The 14,427-nt window shown below is 38.7% G+C and overlaps 1 protein-coding gene across 2 annotated transcripts in view; it reads left to right on the top strand.

The window, feature by feature from the left end:
* Positions 1–14,427, top strand: part of ttc3 (tetratricopeptide repeat domain 3) — a 121,932-nt gene that overhangs the window by 87,544 nt on the left and 19,961 nt on the right. For both annotated transcript variants that reach the window (XM_060833812.1, XM_060833813.1), the window contains 4 exons: positions 4,993–5,148; positions 6,743–7,682; positions 11,722–11,790; positions 13,015–13,164. In XM_060833812.1, the coding sequence (XP_060689795.1) occupies positions 4,993–5,148; positions 6,743–7,682; positions 11,722–11,790; positions 13,015–13,164 (1,315 nt within the window). The remainder of the gene's footprint in view (positions 1–4,992; positions 5,149–6,742; positions 7,683–11,721; positions 11,791–13,014; positions 13,165–14,427) is intronic.

Genomic DNA, 14,427 nt, shown 5'->3' with positions numbered 1-14,427 from the left:
TCAAATCCTCCATTCCTGGCAACATTTCGAGTCACTGAACTGTTATCTTTCCTGGTCTGAGAATCAGACCCTGTCATGCTACTGGACATCTAACCACATGGCAGGGTAGGTTTGTCTTTTTATAAAGAGTTTGTTTTTACTGCTGTAAATAAATCTTTTGTTGTGATTAAACTTAATTGGTATTTTGGTACCAAAAATCCCTCATGATGCAGTACTGTATGTGAATGTTTTATCAATATTCCCATATGCTGTGCTTTTCTGAAATTCTGTAGTATTTCAGAACCAATTTCTGCCGCAAGAAAAAACATATACTGTGAATCAGATTTGATCCTGATTGGAGGTGTTCCAATTTCAGTAAATAGTTCAAATGAATTATTGACTTTTTAGTTAAATTAAACATTTAAAGTTGTTTTAAAATAGCTTGTTGAACTCCATGCATTAAGATCAATGAACTTCATTATTTGACTGGGGGAGAAAAGGAAGGTGGTAAGATAGTTTAATGATTTTTTTGTCTTTGTCAGCCCATTGGTATAACGCCTTATTTTTTGCACCATCTTTATTGGATTACATCAGATCCTTATTTCCCTTTAATTCTATAAGATATTGGAGCAGGATTAGGCCATTTGGTCCATCATGTCTGATCTGCCATTCAGTCATGCCTGACATTTTCTCGACCCCATTCTCCTGCCTTGTAATCCTTGATCTCCCCTAACTGTTATGGTTGGAATTGTATCTAGCACACATGAGATGGTTGTGGGTTTTGGAGGTTAATCACTCAGCTCCAGGACATCTCTGTAGGAGTTCCTCAGGGTGGTGTCATAGGCCCAACCATCTTCAGCTGCTTCATCAATGATCTTCCATCTATCATAAGGTGAGTGGGGATGTTCGCCAATGATTGCATCATTATCAGCACCATTCCTGATTCCTCAGATACTGAAGCGGTCCATATTCAAATGCAACGCGATCTGAACAATATATAGACTTGGGCTTACAAATGGCAAGTAACAGTCACACCATACAAATGCAAAGCAACGACCATAACAGACAATATAACCACTGCACCTTGATATTCAAATATGTTCCCTATTACTGACAACAGTATCAACGTCCTTGGGGGTAATAATGACCAGAAACTCAAATGGACTCTCCACATAAATGCAGTGGCTATGGCAGCAAGTCAGAAGCTAGGAATACTGTTGTGAGTAACTCCCCTCCTGACTTCCTCTAGCCTGTCCATAAATCAGGAGTTTGATGGAATATTCAATACTGGTAAGTAGAGTTGGATTACATGGGATCTAGGGAGAACTCTCTAGTTGGATACAAAATTGATGGTAATTGACAGCAGGTAGTGGTAGAGGGTCATTGCTGAGATTAGAGGCATGTGACCAGCAGTGTGCAACAGGAATTGGTACAGGGTCCGCTGTTGTTCGTCATTTATGTCAATGATTTGGCTGAATAAGTTTGCAGATGACACTGAAATTGGTGGTATGGAAGACAGTGAAGAAAGTTATCTAAGGGTATAATAGGACCTTGATGAACTAGGCCAGTTGGCTGAGGCATGGCAGATGGAGTTTAATTTAGATAAATGCAAGATATTGCATTTTGGTATGGCAAGCCAGGACTTACACAGTTAATAGTGGAGCCCTGGGGAGTGTTGTTGAGCAGAGAGATCTAGGGGTTCAGGTACATAGTTCCTTGAAAATAGCGTCACAGGTAGACAGGGTAGTGAAGATGGCATTTGGCATGCTTGCCTTCATCGATCGGAGCATTGTGTACAGGAATTGGGGGCATTATGTTGCGGTTGTACAAGACATTGTGAAGGCCACATTTGGAGTACTGGGTACAATTCTGGTCACCCTGCTAAAGGATGTTATTGCAACTCTGGAGGGTGGAAAAAATAGATTTACAAAGATGTTACCGAGACTAGAAGATTTGAGTTATAAAAAGAGGCTGATATCCTCCAGGGAAAGCATTCCCAGCCTACAAGGCTGAGAGGTGACCTTACAGAGGCTCATAAAATCATGAGGGGCATAGATAGGGTGAATAGTTTAGATCTTTTCCCCAGGACATGGGACTACAGCACTAGAGGGCATAGGTTTAAGGTGAGAGAAGAAAGATTTAAAAAGGCCTGAGGAGCAACTTTTTCACAGAGTGGTGCGTGTATAGAATGAGCTGCCAGAGGAGGTAGTACAGGTGGTGCAGTTACAACATTTAAAGAAATTTGGATATGGATAAGAAAGGTTCAGAGGGGTATGGGCCAAATGCAGGCAAATGGGACTAGTTCAGTTTAGCAGAACTGGTTGGCTTTAATGGGTTGGGCTGAAGGACATCTTTCCGTGCTGTGTGACTGTGATTTGCCTGGGTGGGTGTAGTTGCAACAATGCTTATGAAGCTTGACATCATTGAGGATAAAGCCTGCTTCATTGGCACCATATCCACAAGATGCACTGCAGAAATTCACCAAAGATTCTTGTACAACACTTTCCAAACACACTGTTATGGACCAGGCCAGAGCACCTCAAAACATTTCAAGAAAGTAGCCCAGACCCTAACCTTTCTCATTGTTTTAAGCAAATGTAATGCGCGTATTCCAGGAGGGATGCATCTGGTCAAACCATTTAGCTCTGAACAAAACAGAGAATTTATCTACAAGATTACCAAATAAAACACAAACAAAAGAAAATAGAATACAGAATAACTTAACCTATCCGAGAACCCAGCAAATTCTACCAATTTAATGATGCTGTTCCCAATATTTGCAACAATCCCCATAAACGCCCCATGACACAAAAGATAAAATCAAACACAGGAGAGAGGTCAGAGCGAGAGGATCAGCATGGACCTGCTTCTTTGGGTCCAGCAGCTTCACAACACTGCCTGACTACTTTCAGTGAATAGCCAGACGGGTAAACATCAAATCAGATAGAGAAAAGCTGAGCTGGGGGAACTGGCCACATTCCATTCATTTTTTATTTGAAACTTGGAAGCCTTTTTATCTGAGGCAGTATCTGTTAGCTCTAATCAAAGTGACCCTCAAAACCCTTCAAACTTAGACTTCAAACCTGAAATTAAACTAAGGGCAACATAAGCTTGTTAAAGAAGCAGTATCATCACACCCACGACCACTTACATCTAAAAGGAAAAGGCCAGCAGATACATGGGCACACCATCACTTGCAAGTTCATCTCTAAGTTACTCACCTCCTGACTTGGAAATGTATCACTGGGTCAAAATCCTGGAATTCCCTCCCTAAGGGCATTGTGGGTCAACCTACAGCACAAGGGCTACAGCAGTTCAAGACAGTAGCTCACCACTACTTTCTCAAGGGCATCTAGGGATGGCAATAAATACTGGCCAGCCAAACGATGTCCATAACCTATGAATGATTTTTTTAAAAATCAATAACCAACTATCTCTGTCTTAAATACACTCAATGACTTGGCCTCTACATCCTTCTGCGGCAATGAGTTCTGCAGATTCACCATCCTCTGGTGGAAGAAATTTCTTCTCATCTCAGTTCTAAAGGGTCATCCCTTCATTCTGAGGTTGTGCCCATGGCTCCTAGTCTCTCCTGCTATTGGGAATGTCTTCTCCATGTCCATTCTATCCAGGCCTGTCAGTACTTTTTAAGATTCAATCAAATTCCCTCCTCATTCTTCTAAACTCCATCAAGCACAGATCCAGTCTTCAACCATAAAATCCCTACAGTGTGGACACAGGCCCTTCAGCCCAACAAGTCCACACCGAGCCTCTGAAGAGTAACCCACTCAGACCCATCCCCCTACATTTACCCTTGACTAATTCACCTAACCTCTACATCCCTGAACACTGGGACAATTTAGCATAGCCAATTCACGTATCCTGCCCATCTTTGGATTGTGAGAGGAAGCTGGAGCACCCAGAGGAAACCCACGCAGACACTGGGAGAACGTGCAAACTCTGCACAGACAGTTACCCAAGGGTGGAATTGACACGGGTTCTTGGCACTGTGAGGCAGCAGTGCTAACCACTGAACCACCATACCACCCATTCCTTATGTGATAGGCTCTTCATTGCTGGGATTATTCTTCTGAACCTTCTCTGGACTGCCTCCAAGGACAACACATCCTTCCTTAGATATGGAGCATAAACATCTCTCAGAATTCCAAATGCAGTCTGACCAGAACCTTGTACCACCTCAGCAGTACATCCCTGCTCTCACATTTTAGCCCTCACAAAATGAATGCTCGCATTACACTTGCTTTGCTAACTGCCAAATGAACCTGTCTGTTAATCTTAAGAGAATTCAAAATTAGATTCCTTTTGTACTTCAGATTTCCAAATCCTTTCTTGTTTTAAAAAATAGTCAAGACCTCCTCTTCTTCCCAAACTGCATAACCTCACGTTTTTCCACATTGTATTTCATCCGCCACTTCTCTTCCGATTCATATAACCTGTCCACATCCTCCTCCAGTCTCCTGCTTCCTCAACACTGCTTATCACTCCACCTACTTTTGTGTCATTCCATTTAAAAGGTATAGCAATTGTTTTGGATAGATGTTCTTTGACAATGAAATCCATGGTCATAAAATGAAAAAAAAAGGATTCAACGATCCTTGGTTCCATTGCGATTCAGTGTTTTCAGTGCAATTGGAGTGGAAAAGACTAATTTTGGAAGGAAATTAAACAGGAAAACCTCTTACCAGGAAAACAGCTCAACTTTTATTAAGTTTCTGTGAAATTACAGTGTGTGCCAACTACTGTGTTCTTAATTCATCAGCTGAAATAACTCCTACCAATACTACTTAATTGTTATTTAGCTTATAAATATTGTTTCCAGCTGGCTTGAAGTTAGAAGGGAAAACTAAAATGATGCATTTCAGGTGGGTACAATATAGGAATTGAACCTATTAAATTTGCAAAATTGAATGTGAAACCATTAAAATATCTTTCTAAGATTTTATTGGATGTGTATCTGATGTATTAATCTGTTTTGGTGATTCTCTTCTATAGGACACAAATGAGCTCTGCAATTCCTTTTACGGTACCAGAACACCTTCGTGTTCAGCTTGAGAATTTTGAAGATAGTTACGATTCTCAAATATATGGCAATCATTACCAGCGGGTCCTAGACAATAATCCAGACCCAACACGTGAAAGCCTGTATGAGTAAGTATGGATTTATATTATTCCCTGGATGGAGCAAGAAGCAAAATGACATAGTGTAGTCACCTATACTGTGTTTCTAAAGTCCACTAATATTCTTTGTATTAATACCATAGGTTGTAATTAAACATCATCTAGCATAATTTTGAGTCAAACTTTTTTTTGTTAATTGTATTATTTTAGATTGCAATGATGTTGAGCACCCATTTTATGCTTGAGTTAAGCCTTGCAAATAGATGCAGTGTTCATGTCAGCGAGTTTTGAGAAGAGTTGTAGCTCAGGTTGAGGTTCAGGATGTAAGTTTGCTCGCTGAGCTGGAAGGTTCATTTTCATATGGTTCATCGCCATACTAGGTAACATCATCAGTGAACCCCTGGTGAAGCACTGGTGTTAGTGACCCGCTTTCTATTTATACGTTTAGGTCATGCTATTGAGATATATTCTTGCGTTTTGCATTTTCTAAGCCAGACTTTACTAGTAGTTCAGTGGAAAAGCAGCAGGCGACTTCACCCTGCATGCTGGAGACTTTCTCATTCTGAGTCTGGAATCACATATTGGCACAACTCATTAAGGATAGTCAATTTCCTTTCAAAAAGGATGTTAGTGAACCTGATGGGTTTTAATGACAATCGTCAGTGGTTACCTAGTCCTTGAGGATAAACTCTTCTTAGTCCAGACTTTTCATATTCAGTTTTGAAATTTCCATCCATATATCACCATCTGCCATGCTGGGATTTGACCCTATGCACCCAGAATTTTAAACTGGATTTCTGGCTTGCTAGTCCAGTGACATTACCACTATGTCATCTCCTCACCTCAAGCTACTTTGGTGAGTTAGTGTAAAGCAGCCATCACGAATGAAACTATTCCCAGCATGACACCACATATTCAGGATAAATGATCTGTAACTTGTTTAAAATTATACAAGACTAATTTATTTTCATCACAGTATTTTGAATTGTGCAATTGTAAATCAGCATTCCAAGAGAAGTAGTTAGAGTCATTGAGTCATAGAGATGTACAGCATAGAAACAGACAAGTAGCAGTAAACAATTCTTCATCAGTAACCTCTGTGGTACTGTAACATCAGCTATTAAATTGAGCCTGCGCCCAACAGGATGTTCAGTGAATCAAGACACTGCAGCAATCTGCCCTTTTTTTTTCAATTCATTCTTAGGCCATAACCTAAACAGGATGCACTTGCACTATTTTAGGTTGTCCAGTTTGCTCATTGGATATCGATTAAATCAAATGGGTCACCATTTGAAAAAAAATCATTATAACTGTATTTAAATTATAGTGATGCATAAAATGGTGAAAGAAAACATAAAATGCTGATTTTTTAAAATAGAAAATACTAGCAATGTACAATAGATCGGTTGATAGTCAAATGCGAAAAGAAATGTTTTAAATTGGGTTGGGTTCGGATGGAGTATCCCTGAAATATTACCCCTACATTTTGCTTATTGACTTGTTTTTATTATTAATTCATGTCTCTTGTATTAGTATTTAACCAATATCAATGTTTCTGGTTTAAAATTACTGAGAGTTTTTTTTTCCACCCTGCTTGCAACTCCCCATTCTTATTTTTTCCTAGTTACTTTGCTCAAATTCTGAATGAACATGGTCCAATGGAAATTGATAACCCCATGTTAGTTGGAGAATTCGAAAACTTCCCACCAGAGGCCCAAGAGCTGGTGCAAAAGACAGGTGGCTTGAAATCATTCCTTATGGAATCACTGCGATTTGTGGTGATTAACAATCTGATAGGACTGATGAAGCATGCAGTACAATTGAAGAGCTTGGCTATAAATGAAAAAGCAGCAGCAAGAGGCACTGAAGAATCCGAGATTAACTCAGATGAAGTTTCTAATGAAAGCCTACGTCCAATGGCTCATCTCAACCCCACCGCTAAGGAATTTAAACCTGTGTCTTTTCATCAATCATCTTTGTCATGTCCATCAGTTACAAGTTCACTAAGTGAAATACAAAACCCTAATCAGCATATACATTATGATACTGAAATTAATCTTTCAACAGATAATATGTATATGAATATTAATCCATATTCTGATGCAAGACCAGATATTCATAACTCAGATATGAGCTTATTGAATCATAACTCGGTGACTAGCAATTCACTCACTGATCATTACTTAAATGCAGTCGCTCCTGCTGCTCAATCATCTTCTAATCCAACGTTCTGCAATGATGTATCATCCACTCATATACCTTCTGATATACCACAAGCAATCCCTAATTTTTCAAATCTATCTTTTACTAATTATAATTATCAGTTTCATTCTTTCAATTCTGATGGAGGATGTAACCCCATGGCAAATGAAATGGAACATATGAGACTGTCATCTAGTGCTAATACGACAGTAATGGGTGCACTTGAAGAAATGCCTGAGAGCAATTTTAAATGTGAAGATACTAATGGTGCATCAAGCAAAATAAGCAGCAGCGAGTCTGATACAAGTTACAATAAGCATGAAATTAAACGAGGTCCATTGCTAAGGACCATTGCAGTACAGGTAAGGATTATATGTGTAGATTTCATTGTTGGTAATTGTAACTGTTAGTTCTGCATGCTTTCTGTGAACCATAATTCAGTCTTCATTAAAGAAGGAGTTGGGAGTTAGGAAATAAACATCCCAGTTATTAAACATCAGATTCAGAGATGGTAAATCAAGTTTCTGAGGAAAGCCAAACCTGAAGTAGCTAGTTGAGTTTTTGTTAAAGGCTTTAATTTTTTTTAAGGTGTTAAGTCCAGGGATAAAATCATTATAGAACGTAACTTGGCATTCCAAAATAGTCAGTTCTTTATAATGGAACAGAAATCAAATGTTATCACATCAATGTAACTTTATAGCCAGCAATTTCTGTATGGTTACATGGGAAGGAAAGAACTGGCTGAGTATTTATCACCCTCTCTATCATGTCCATCAGTTGAAAGTTCATTAAGTGAAATTAAGTATTTACATTGTACTGCACTAGGAATTAATAGTTCAACAATAATATGTAAATCATTGGAAATTAATCCATACTCTAATGCAAGACCTGGCCAACATATGTCACAGCTTGATAAACTTCACTGATTTCATTGGGACCAGATCCTTTGATGTGGTGAGAGGATGGGTGGGAGATTAAGTGGGGGTGGAGGAGTGATAGAAAGAGTTGGAAGATGTGGTGTTTTGAAGTGCCCAAATTTAAAAGAAACTGCAGCTAAAGAAAGGAACATAGTGAGGAATTTTAATGTAATTGGCAATTAAATGATGGACAAACAGCAATTTAGATTTGACACTAAATGCAAACTTCACTGGGTCACCATAAGAATGTCATAAATGAAACAGGCGGGGGGAGTGATGGTAGGGGTTGTAAGATAAAACAATTGAAAATATAATACAGAAAAGAATTAACTAAGAGACTGTTCTTTATTTGGTATACATTGAACAGTTCTGATCACTGTGAGGCAAGAAATATATTACTACTTTAGTTATTTGCACAGAAAAGAAGCAAGACTGGCTGCCAATTTAAAAGGAACTTTTAACCCAAATTGCATATGTTTCCAAACAAAAGACAAAAGAATGTTTGTCTTTAGAAATATTTAAAAACCGTGTAGATCAGCTTGTTTCATGATGGCATATTCTTATTTCAACACATTAAGAGTGAGATAATATTTTATCTGTACAATAAGAAGGCCACATGCTACTTGGAGAAATAGTTTCTAAATGTAGGAGATAATTTGAGGAACCAGACCTATCATTAGATATCATTTTGTAAAGTCTTTTAACATGAAACACCGGTTCATGTATACAGAAGTAGAATTGCAAAGGAGTAATAAGTTTGTTTACAGTTGGTAGGCTGTGCTCTGAGGATTTTGGATTTTATATTATGAACAGGGTGTAGAGTTACTGGAAAGGGAAAAATATTTACTGGAAAGGAACCAAAACAGAAGTCATACCTATCAGAAAAGTTGTTAAATGAAGTGCAGCTCTTTTCTCTAGAGGCCTTTAAGATTATGAAAGGATTAGATTGGATAGCCATTAAAAAGATATTTCTCTTGCAGGTAAAACCGGGACATGGATCACAAATGTAAGGTGGTCACTAACAGATCTAATAAGGAATTCAGAAGAGAATTATTTAGTCAGTGGTTAGAATTTGGATCTTGTTACCATAAGGCAGTTTACACGTATTTAAGGCAAACTAGGTAAATACAAGGGAGACAAGAACTGGGAAGATAATATTGACAATGTTAGATAAGACAGGATGAGTTGGGACTCTGTGGAGCATAAACACAAGTATGGATCTATGGGCTGATTTCCCTGTTTAAGTGCCACAGATTGTTATGATCTCAGTTGATGATAATACTGAACAAATAAGATTCCACAATGAAATCTGGCTTGACAGATCATACATTTTGTTTTTGTAATTGTTTACCGTGTTTGTTAGTCACCAAACACATTCACCTGAGTCTGCCAGGACTCTCGTTTATTGCATAAAGGAGAAAAAGAAACAAAATATATAAGTCAATTTGAAAAGATCTTAACAAAAACGGCAAACCTATAGATTCAATCTATTTTCCAGCAATATCTTTTACAGATACTCAGTCCCAAAGAAATGTGACTTCTATCTCTACACTTTAATTTCCTTCTTTACTGACTCCTTGTAGTTCTCCTCCTTCGCCTGCCGAAAGAGTTTTAAGACTTCTTTCCAGTTATAATGGCATTAACCACCTTTCAGTTCTGACAACCAGAAAACATCTACAACCTCTCTCAAATGAAATTTCTACAAACCTAACAAATTGTTCTTCTCAACTGATAACCTGATTCTTCTGTGGTTAAACTGATATTCTGCTAACATGAAACTGAAATTTGATTCTTCTGAACTGAACTCAGACTAAAACCACCAGTAGCTTGTGGACTCAGTGGTGTAAATACTTTATCAATTAACACCATAGTTATATACAGAAATACTTACTAAATCCTATTAATGCTTCATTGGAAATGATACATTTAGGTCACTTTTCCAAATGGCGTGCTGACTTTAAATGGAAACAGCTGCCTTATGGTGACACAGTGCCTCAGTGGTTAGCACTCCTGCCTCTCTCTGTCAGGGACCCAGATTTGATTCCACCCTCATCTGACTGTCTGTGTGGAGTTTGCACGTTCTCTCCATGTCTGCGTGGATTTTCCTCGCAGTGCTCCGGTTTCCTCCCACAGTCGGAAGACTTTTGATGACACAAAAGTCGGTGGAGTTGTGGATAGTGAGGAAGGAAGTGGTAGGTTACAGCGGGATATAGATAAGTTGCAGAGCTGGGCAGAAATGTGGCAAATGGAATTCAATGTAGCTAAGTGTGAAGTCATTCACTTTGGTAGGAGTAACAAAAAGATGGATTACTGGGCTAATGGTAGGCTACTTGGTAGTGTGGATGAGCAGAGGGATCTTGGTGTCCATGTACACAGATCTCTGAAAGTTGCCACCCAGGTAAATAGTGCTGTGAGGAAGGCATATGGTGTACTGGGCTTTATTGGTAGAGGAATTGAGTTCCGGAGTCCTGAGGTCATGTTGCAACTGTATAAGACTCTGGTGCGGCCTCATCTGGAGTATTGTGTGCAGTTTTGGTCGCCATACTATAGGAAGGATGTGGAGGCATTGGAACGAGTGCAGAGGAGGTTTACCAGGATGTTGCCTGGAATGGTAGGAAAATCTTATGAGGAAAGGCTGAGGCACTTGGGGCTGTTCTCATTGGAGAAGAGAAGGTTTAGGGGAGATTTGATAGAGGTGTATAAAATGATTAGGGGTTTAGATAGGGTCGACACTGAGAACCTTTTACCGCTAATGGAGTCAGGTGTTACTAGGGGACACAGCTTTAAATTAAGGGGTGGTAGGTATAGGACAGATGTTAGGGGTAGATTCTTTACACAGCGGGTTGAGAGTTCATGGAATGCCCTGCCAGTAGCAGTGGTGAACTCTCCTTCTTTATGGTCATTTAAGCGGGCATTGGATAGGCATTTGGAAGTTATTGGGCTAGTGTAGATTAGGTAGGATTCGGTCGGCGCAACATCGAGTGCCGAAGGGCCTGTACTGCGCTGTATCTTTCTATGTTCTATGTTCTATGTGCAGGTTAAGTGGATTAGCAATAGGAAATGCAGGGTTACAGGATAGGTTAGAGGTGTGGATCTGGAAAGGGCTGCTCTTCAGACAGTCATTGTGGACTCGATAAGCCGAAGGGTCTGCTTCCACATTGTAGGGATTCTGTGATTACAGGACTGAAACCAAAACCCATCTGCCTATATTGTAGAAGTCCAAATTCCCAAATGATAATACAGGAAAATATTGTAAATATTTACCACAAAGTACTTTGTAATTATTGACAAAACTGAGATGAACCTGGTCACAGAGATTAAATGTACTCAAGAGGATGCAGTAAATTAGGAAATGCTGTGCTGATGCAAATTTTGAGGAAAGTTAAAAGTTTCACAGTTTTGGGGAAAAAGAAATGAACGATATTCCACAAGCATTTATGTATTGGGTGCTTAATTTTGAAAATATTTGTCTTGTTTATTGTAGGCTCATCAGGAATCTTTATGTAATACCAACATCAATACTGATCCTTTACAGCCATTTGAAAATCAACAGGTAAGCGATGAAAGAAAACATTTGCGTTTATGTACTTGGTTTCACATTGTTGGGTGATTTCCCAACACATCTTCTGACTAATGCATTCATTTTTGATCATGGTTGCCAGTTTGCACACAACATGATCTCACAAACAAAGCGATAAGATAAATGACCAGATAACCTGAGTTGCTGATATTAGTTGAGGACTAAATATTGGAAGAACTTCCCTTCTTTTCAAGTGGTTGCAAAATATATTTTGTTTGGTGTGTTTTCATATTGTCTAAAGGGTAATGTCTCCATCATGACTCTGTCATATAGAGGTACCAGCATGAATTATGTGCTCAAGTTTTAGGGTTAGGCTCCATCACGACTGATGCTCCTGAGCTTTTGCCATAAAATAATGGTATAGAGTAATGAAGGTGTAAGGGGTACTGTCCTTGGAAGAGAGTTGGCAGCCAGCAGAACTACCTAATACAGCAACGAGTGTTCTGAGTAAGGTAACAATGTTACATTTGGTCGAACTGCTAGATTAGCTGGGTTGCCTGGAGACAACAAAACAAATTCAAATTTGGCCAATCCGTTTAAATTATACTCCAAAATACCAATCTCCAATCAAGTTTGAATTTAGTATATTGACAATATTAAAAAAAAATGAAATAATCCAATATTTTGGGGTAGAAGACTGGGAAAAGACTGGAGCACTTAGAGGAGAACTGCCAACAGACTAACAGATACAGGATGCTAGCAAGATCTCTCTGAGAGGTACCTGTCTGAAGAAGGAGTTTGCACATAGGGAAAAACGTCAACACCGACCTGGAGAGCACATCTACAGAGGAAGATAAAAAGAGAAAATTTGATAGCTGGCTGAATTTTAAATTTGAATTTTTGGTAAACCTTACTCAGGGGTTATCGTACTAGTATTATAGAAGGGGAAAGTAAAAAAATAGGTTAGAGAAAGGTTGTTAGTTAATTATTCTGTTATATTTTAAGAAATAAAGTTGTTACTTGTTACTTTAACTAGCTCTTGGCCTCTCGAATTTTCACAGATTGCTACATGGGATAAATCTTTTAAGTGTTACTGGCAATTGAGCAGGAGGATTTACCCTGTATTGGAACAATAGCGGCAGTAACAAAGTACAGTGCACTTCCAATGGAGGACAAAATTTCAATGTTATGTTCTGTGAACTTAAACTGATTTGATATCTGTAAAACTAATATGTTGTTGCTTGGTCTAATCAATAGGGTGATATTTTGAGAATTGAGAAAGAGCATCATGTTCTGCAGAAACAACTGCAAGAAGCAGAAGAAAAATATGATCAGCTTGCAAACCGAAGCAGAGATGAAATTACTGCACTTGAAGAAAAGATGTCTGAATTAATAAAGCGAAATGAGGTACTTGCAAAATTTTCCCATATAAAATATTATTTTCAAGCTCAAATTTATAGCCACTTCATTATAAATTCTTAAGTACAAATTTATACCAGAAAATTGGTGATGTAGTGGGCAGTGAAGAAGCTTATCTCAGAGTACAATTGCACCGTGATCAGATGGACCAATGGACTGAGGAGTAGCAGATAGACTTTAATTAAACTAAATATGAGGTGTTACATTTTGTTAAAGCAAACAATGATAGGACTTGCACAGTTAATGGTTGGGCCCGGATGTATTGCTAACCAAAAAGACCGAGGGGTGCAGGAGCACAGTTCCTTGAAGGTGGAGTCACAGGTATGTAGGGTGTTAAAGAAGGCACATTTGCCTTCATTGGTCAGTGCATGGATTATAGGACTTAGGACATCATGTACAGCTGCACAGTACATTGGTGAAGCCACTTTTGAAATACTCTGTTCAGTTCTGGTCGCCCTGCTATAGGAAAGATGTTGTTAAACTTGAAACAATTCAGAAAAGATTGACAAGAATATTGCTAGGATTGGAGGGTTTGAGCTATAGGGAGAAGCTGAATAGGCTGAGCTTTTTCCCCTTGAGTGTCAGAAGCTGAGGTGTGACCTTCTAGATGTTTATAAGATCATGAGGGGCATGGATAATGTAAATAGAGAAGGTCTTTTTCCCAAGGTAGTGAGTCCAAAACTAAAGGGCATAGGTTTAAGGTGAGAGGGGAAAGATTTAAAAGGGACCTGAGGGACAACTTTTTTATGCAGATGGTGGTGCATGTACAGCATGAGCTGCCAGAGGTGGTGGTTGAGGCAGCTAGAATTGTCATTTAAAAGGCATCTCAAAAATTGGCAGAGATGCAAAATGGGCTGAAATTTGCTATCATTTGCTTTACAGTAATATTTTGCATCTATGCCAATTTTTTATTTCTAATAAAGTCAAAGGAAATAACAAATTATTAGAAATTTAAATAGGCTTTTGATTTGCTATTACTCATTGTACACTGTCAGCTCCATGAGTGGTCAGCTAATAAATTATTTTAAAAGTCTTGTAAATAGAATGAACTACCTGTATATGGATGTAAGTTTGCTAACTGAGCTGAAAGGTTCGTTTTCAGATGTTTCATTACCATACTAGGTAACATCATCAGTGAGCCTCAGGTGAAGCATTGATGGTTTGGCCCACTTTTTATTTGTGTGTTTAGGGTTCCTTGGATTGGTGTTGTCATTTCCTATAGTGATGTCACTTCCTGCTGTTTTTTTTTCG

The sequence above is a fragment of the Hemiscyllium ocellatum genome, chromosome 12 (genome assembly GCF_020745735.1).
Source record: "Hemiscyllium ocellatum isolate sHemOce1 chromosome 12, sHemOce1.pat.X.cur, whole genome shotgun sequence".
In the NCBI taxonomy this organism is placed as follows: domain Eukaryota; kingdom Metazoa; phylum Chordata; class Chondrichthyes; order Orectolobiformes; family Hemiscylliidae; genus Hemiscyllium; species Hemiscyllium ocellatum.
The sequence above is the reverse complement of the archived record's forward strand: the minus strand, read 5'-3'. Positions and strand labels throughout refer to the sequence as shown.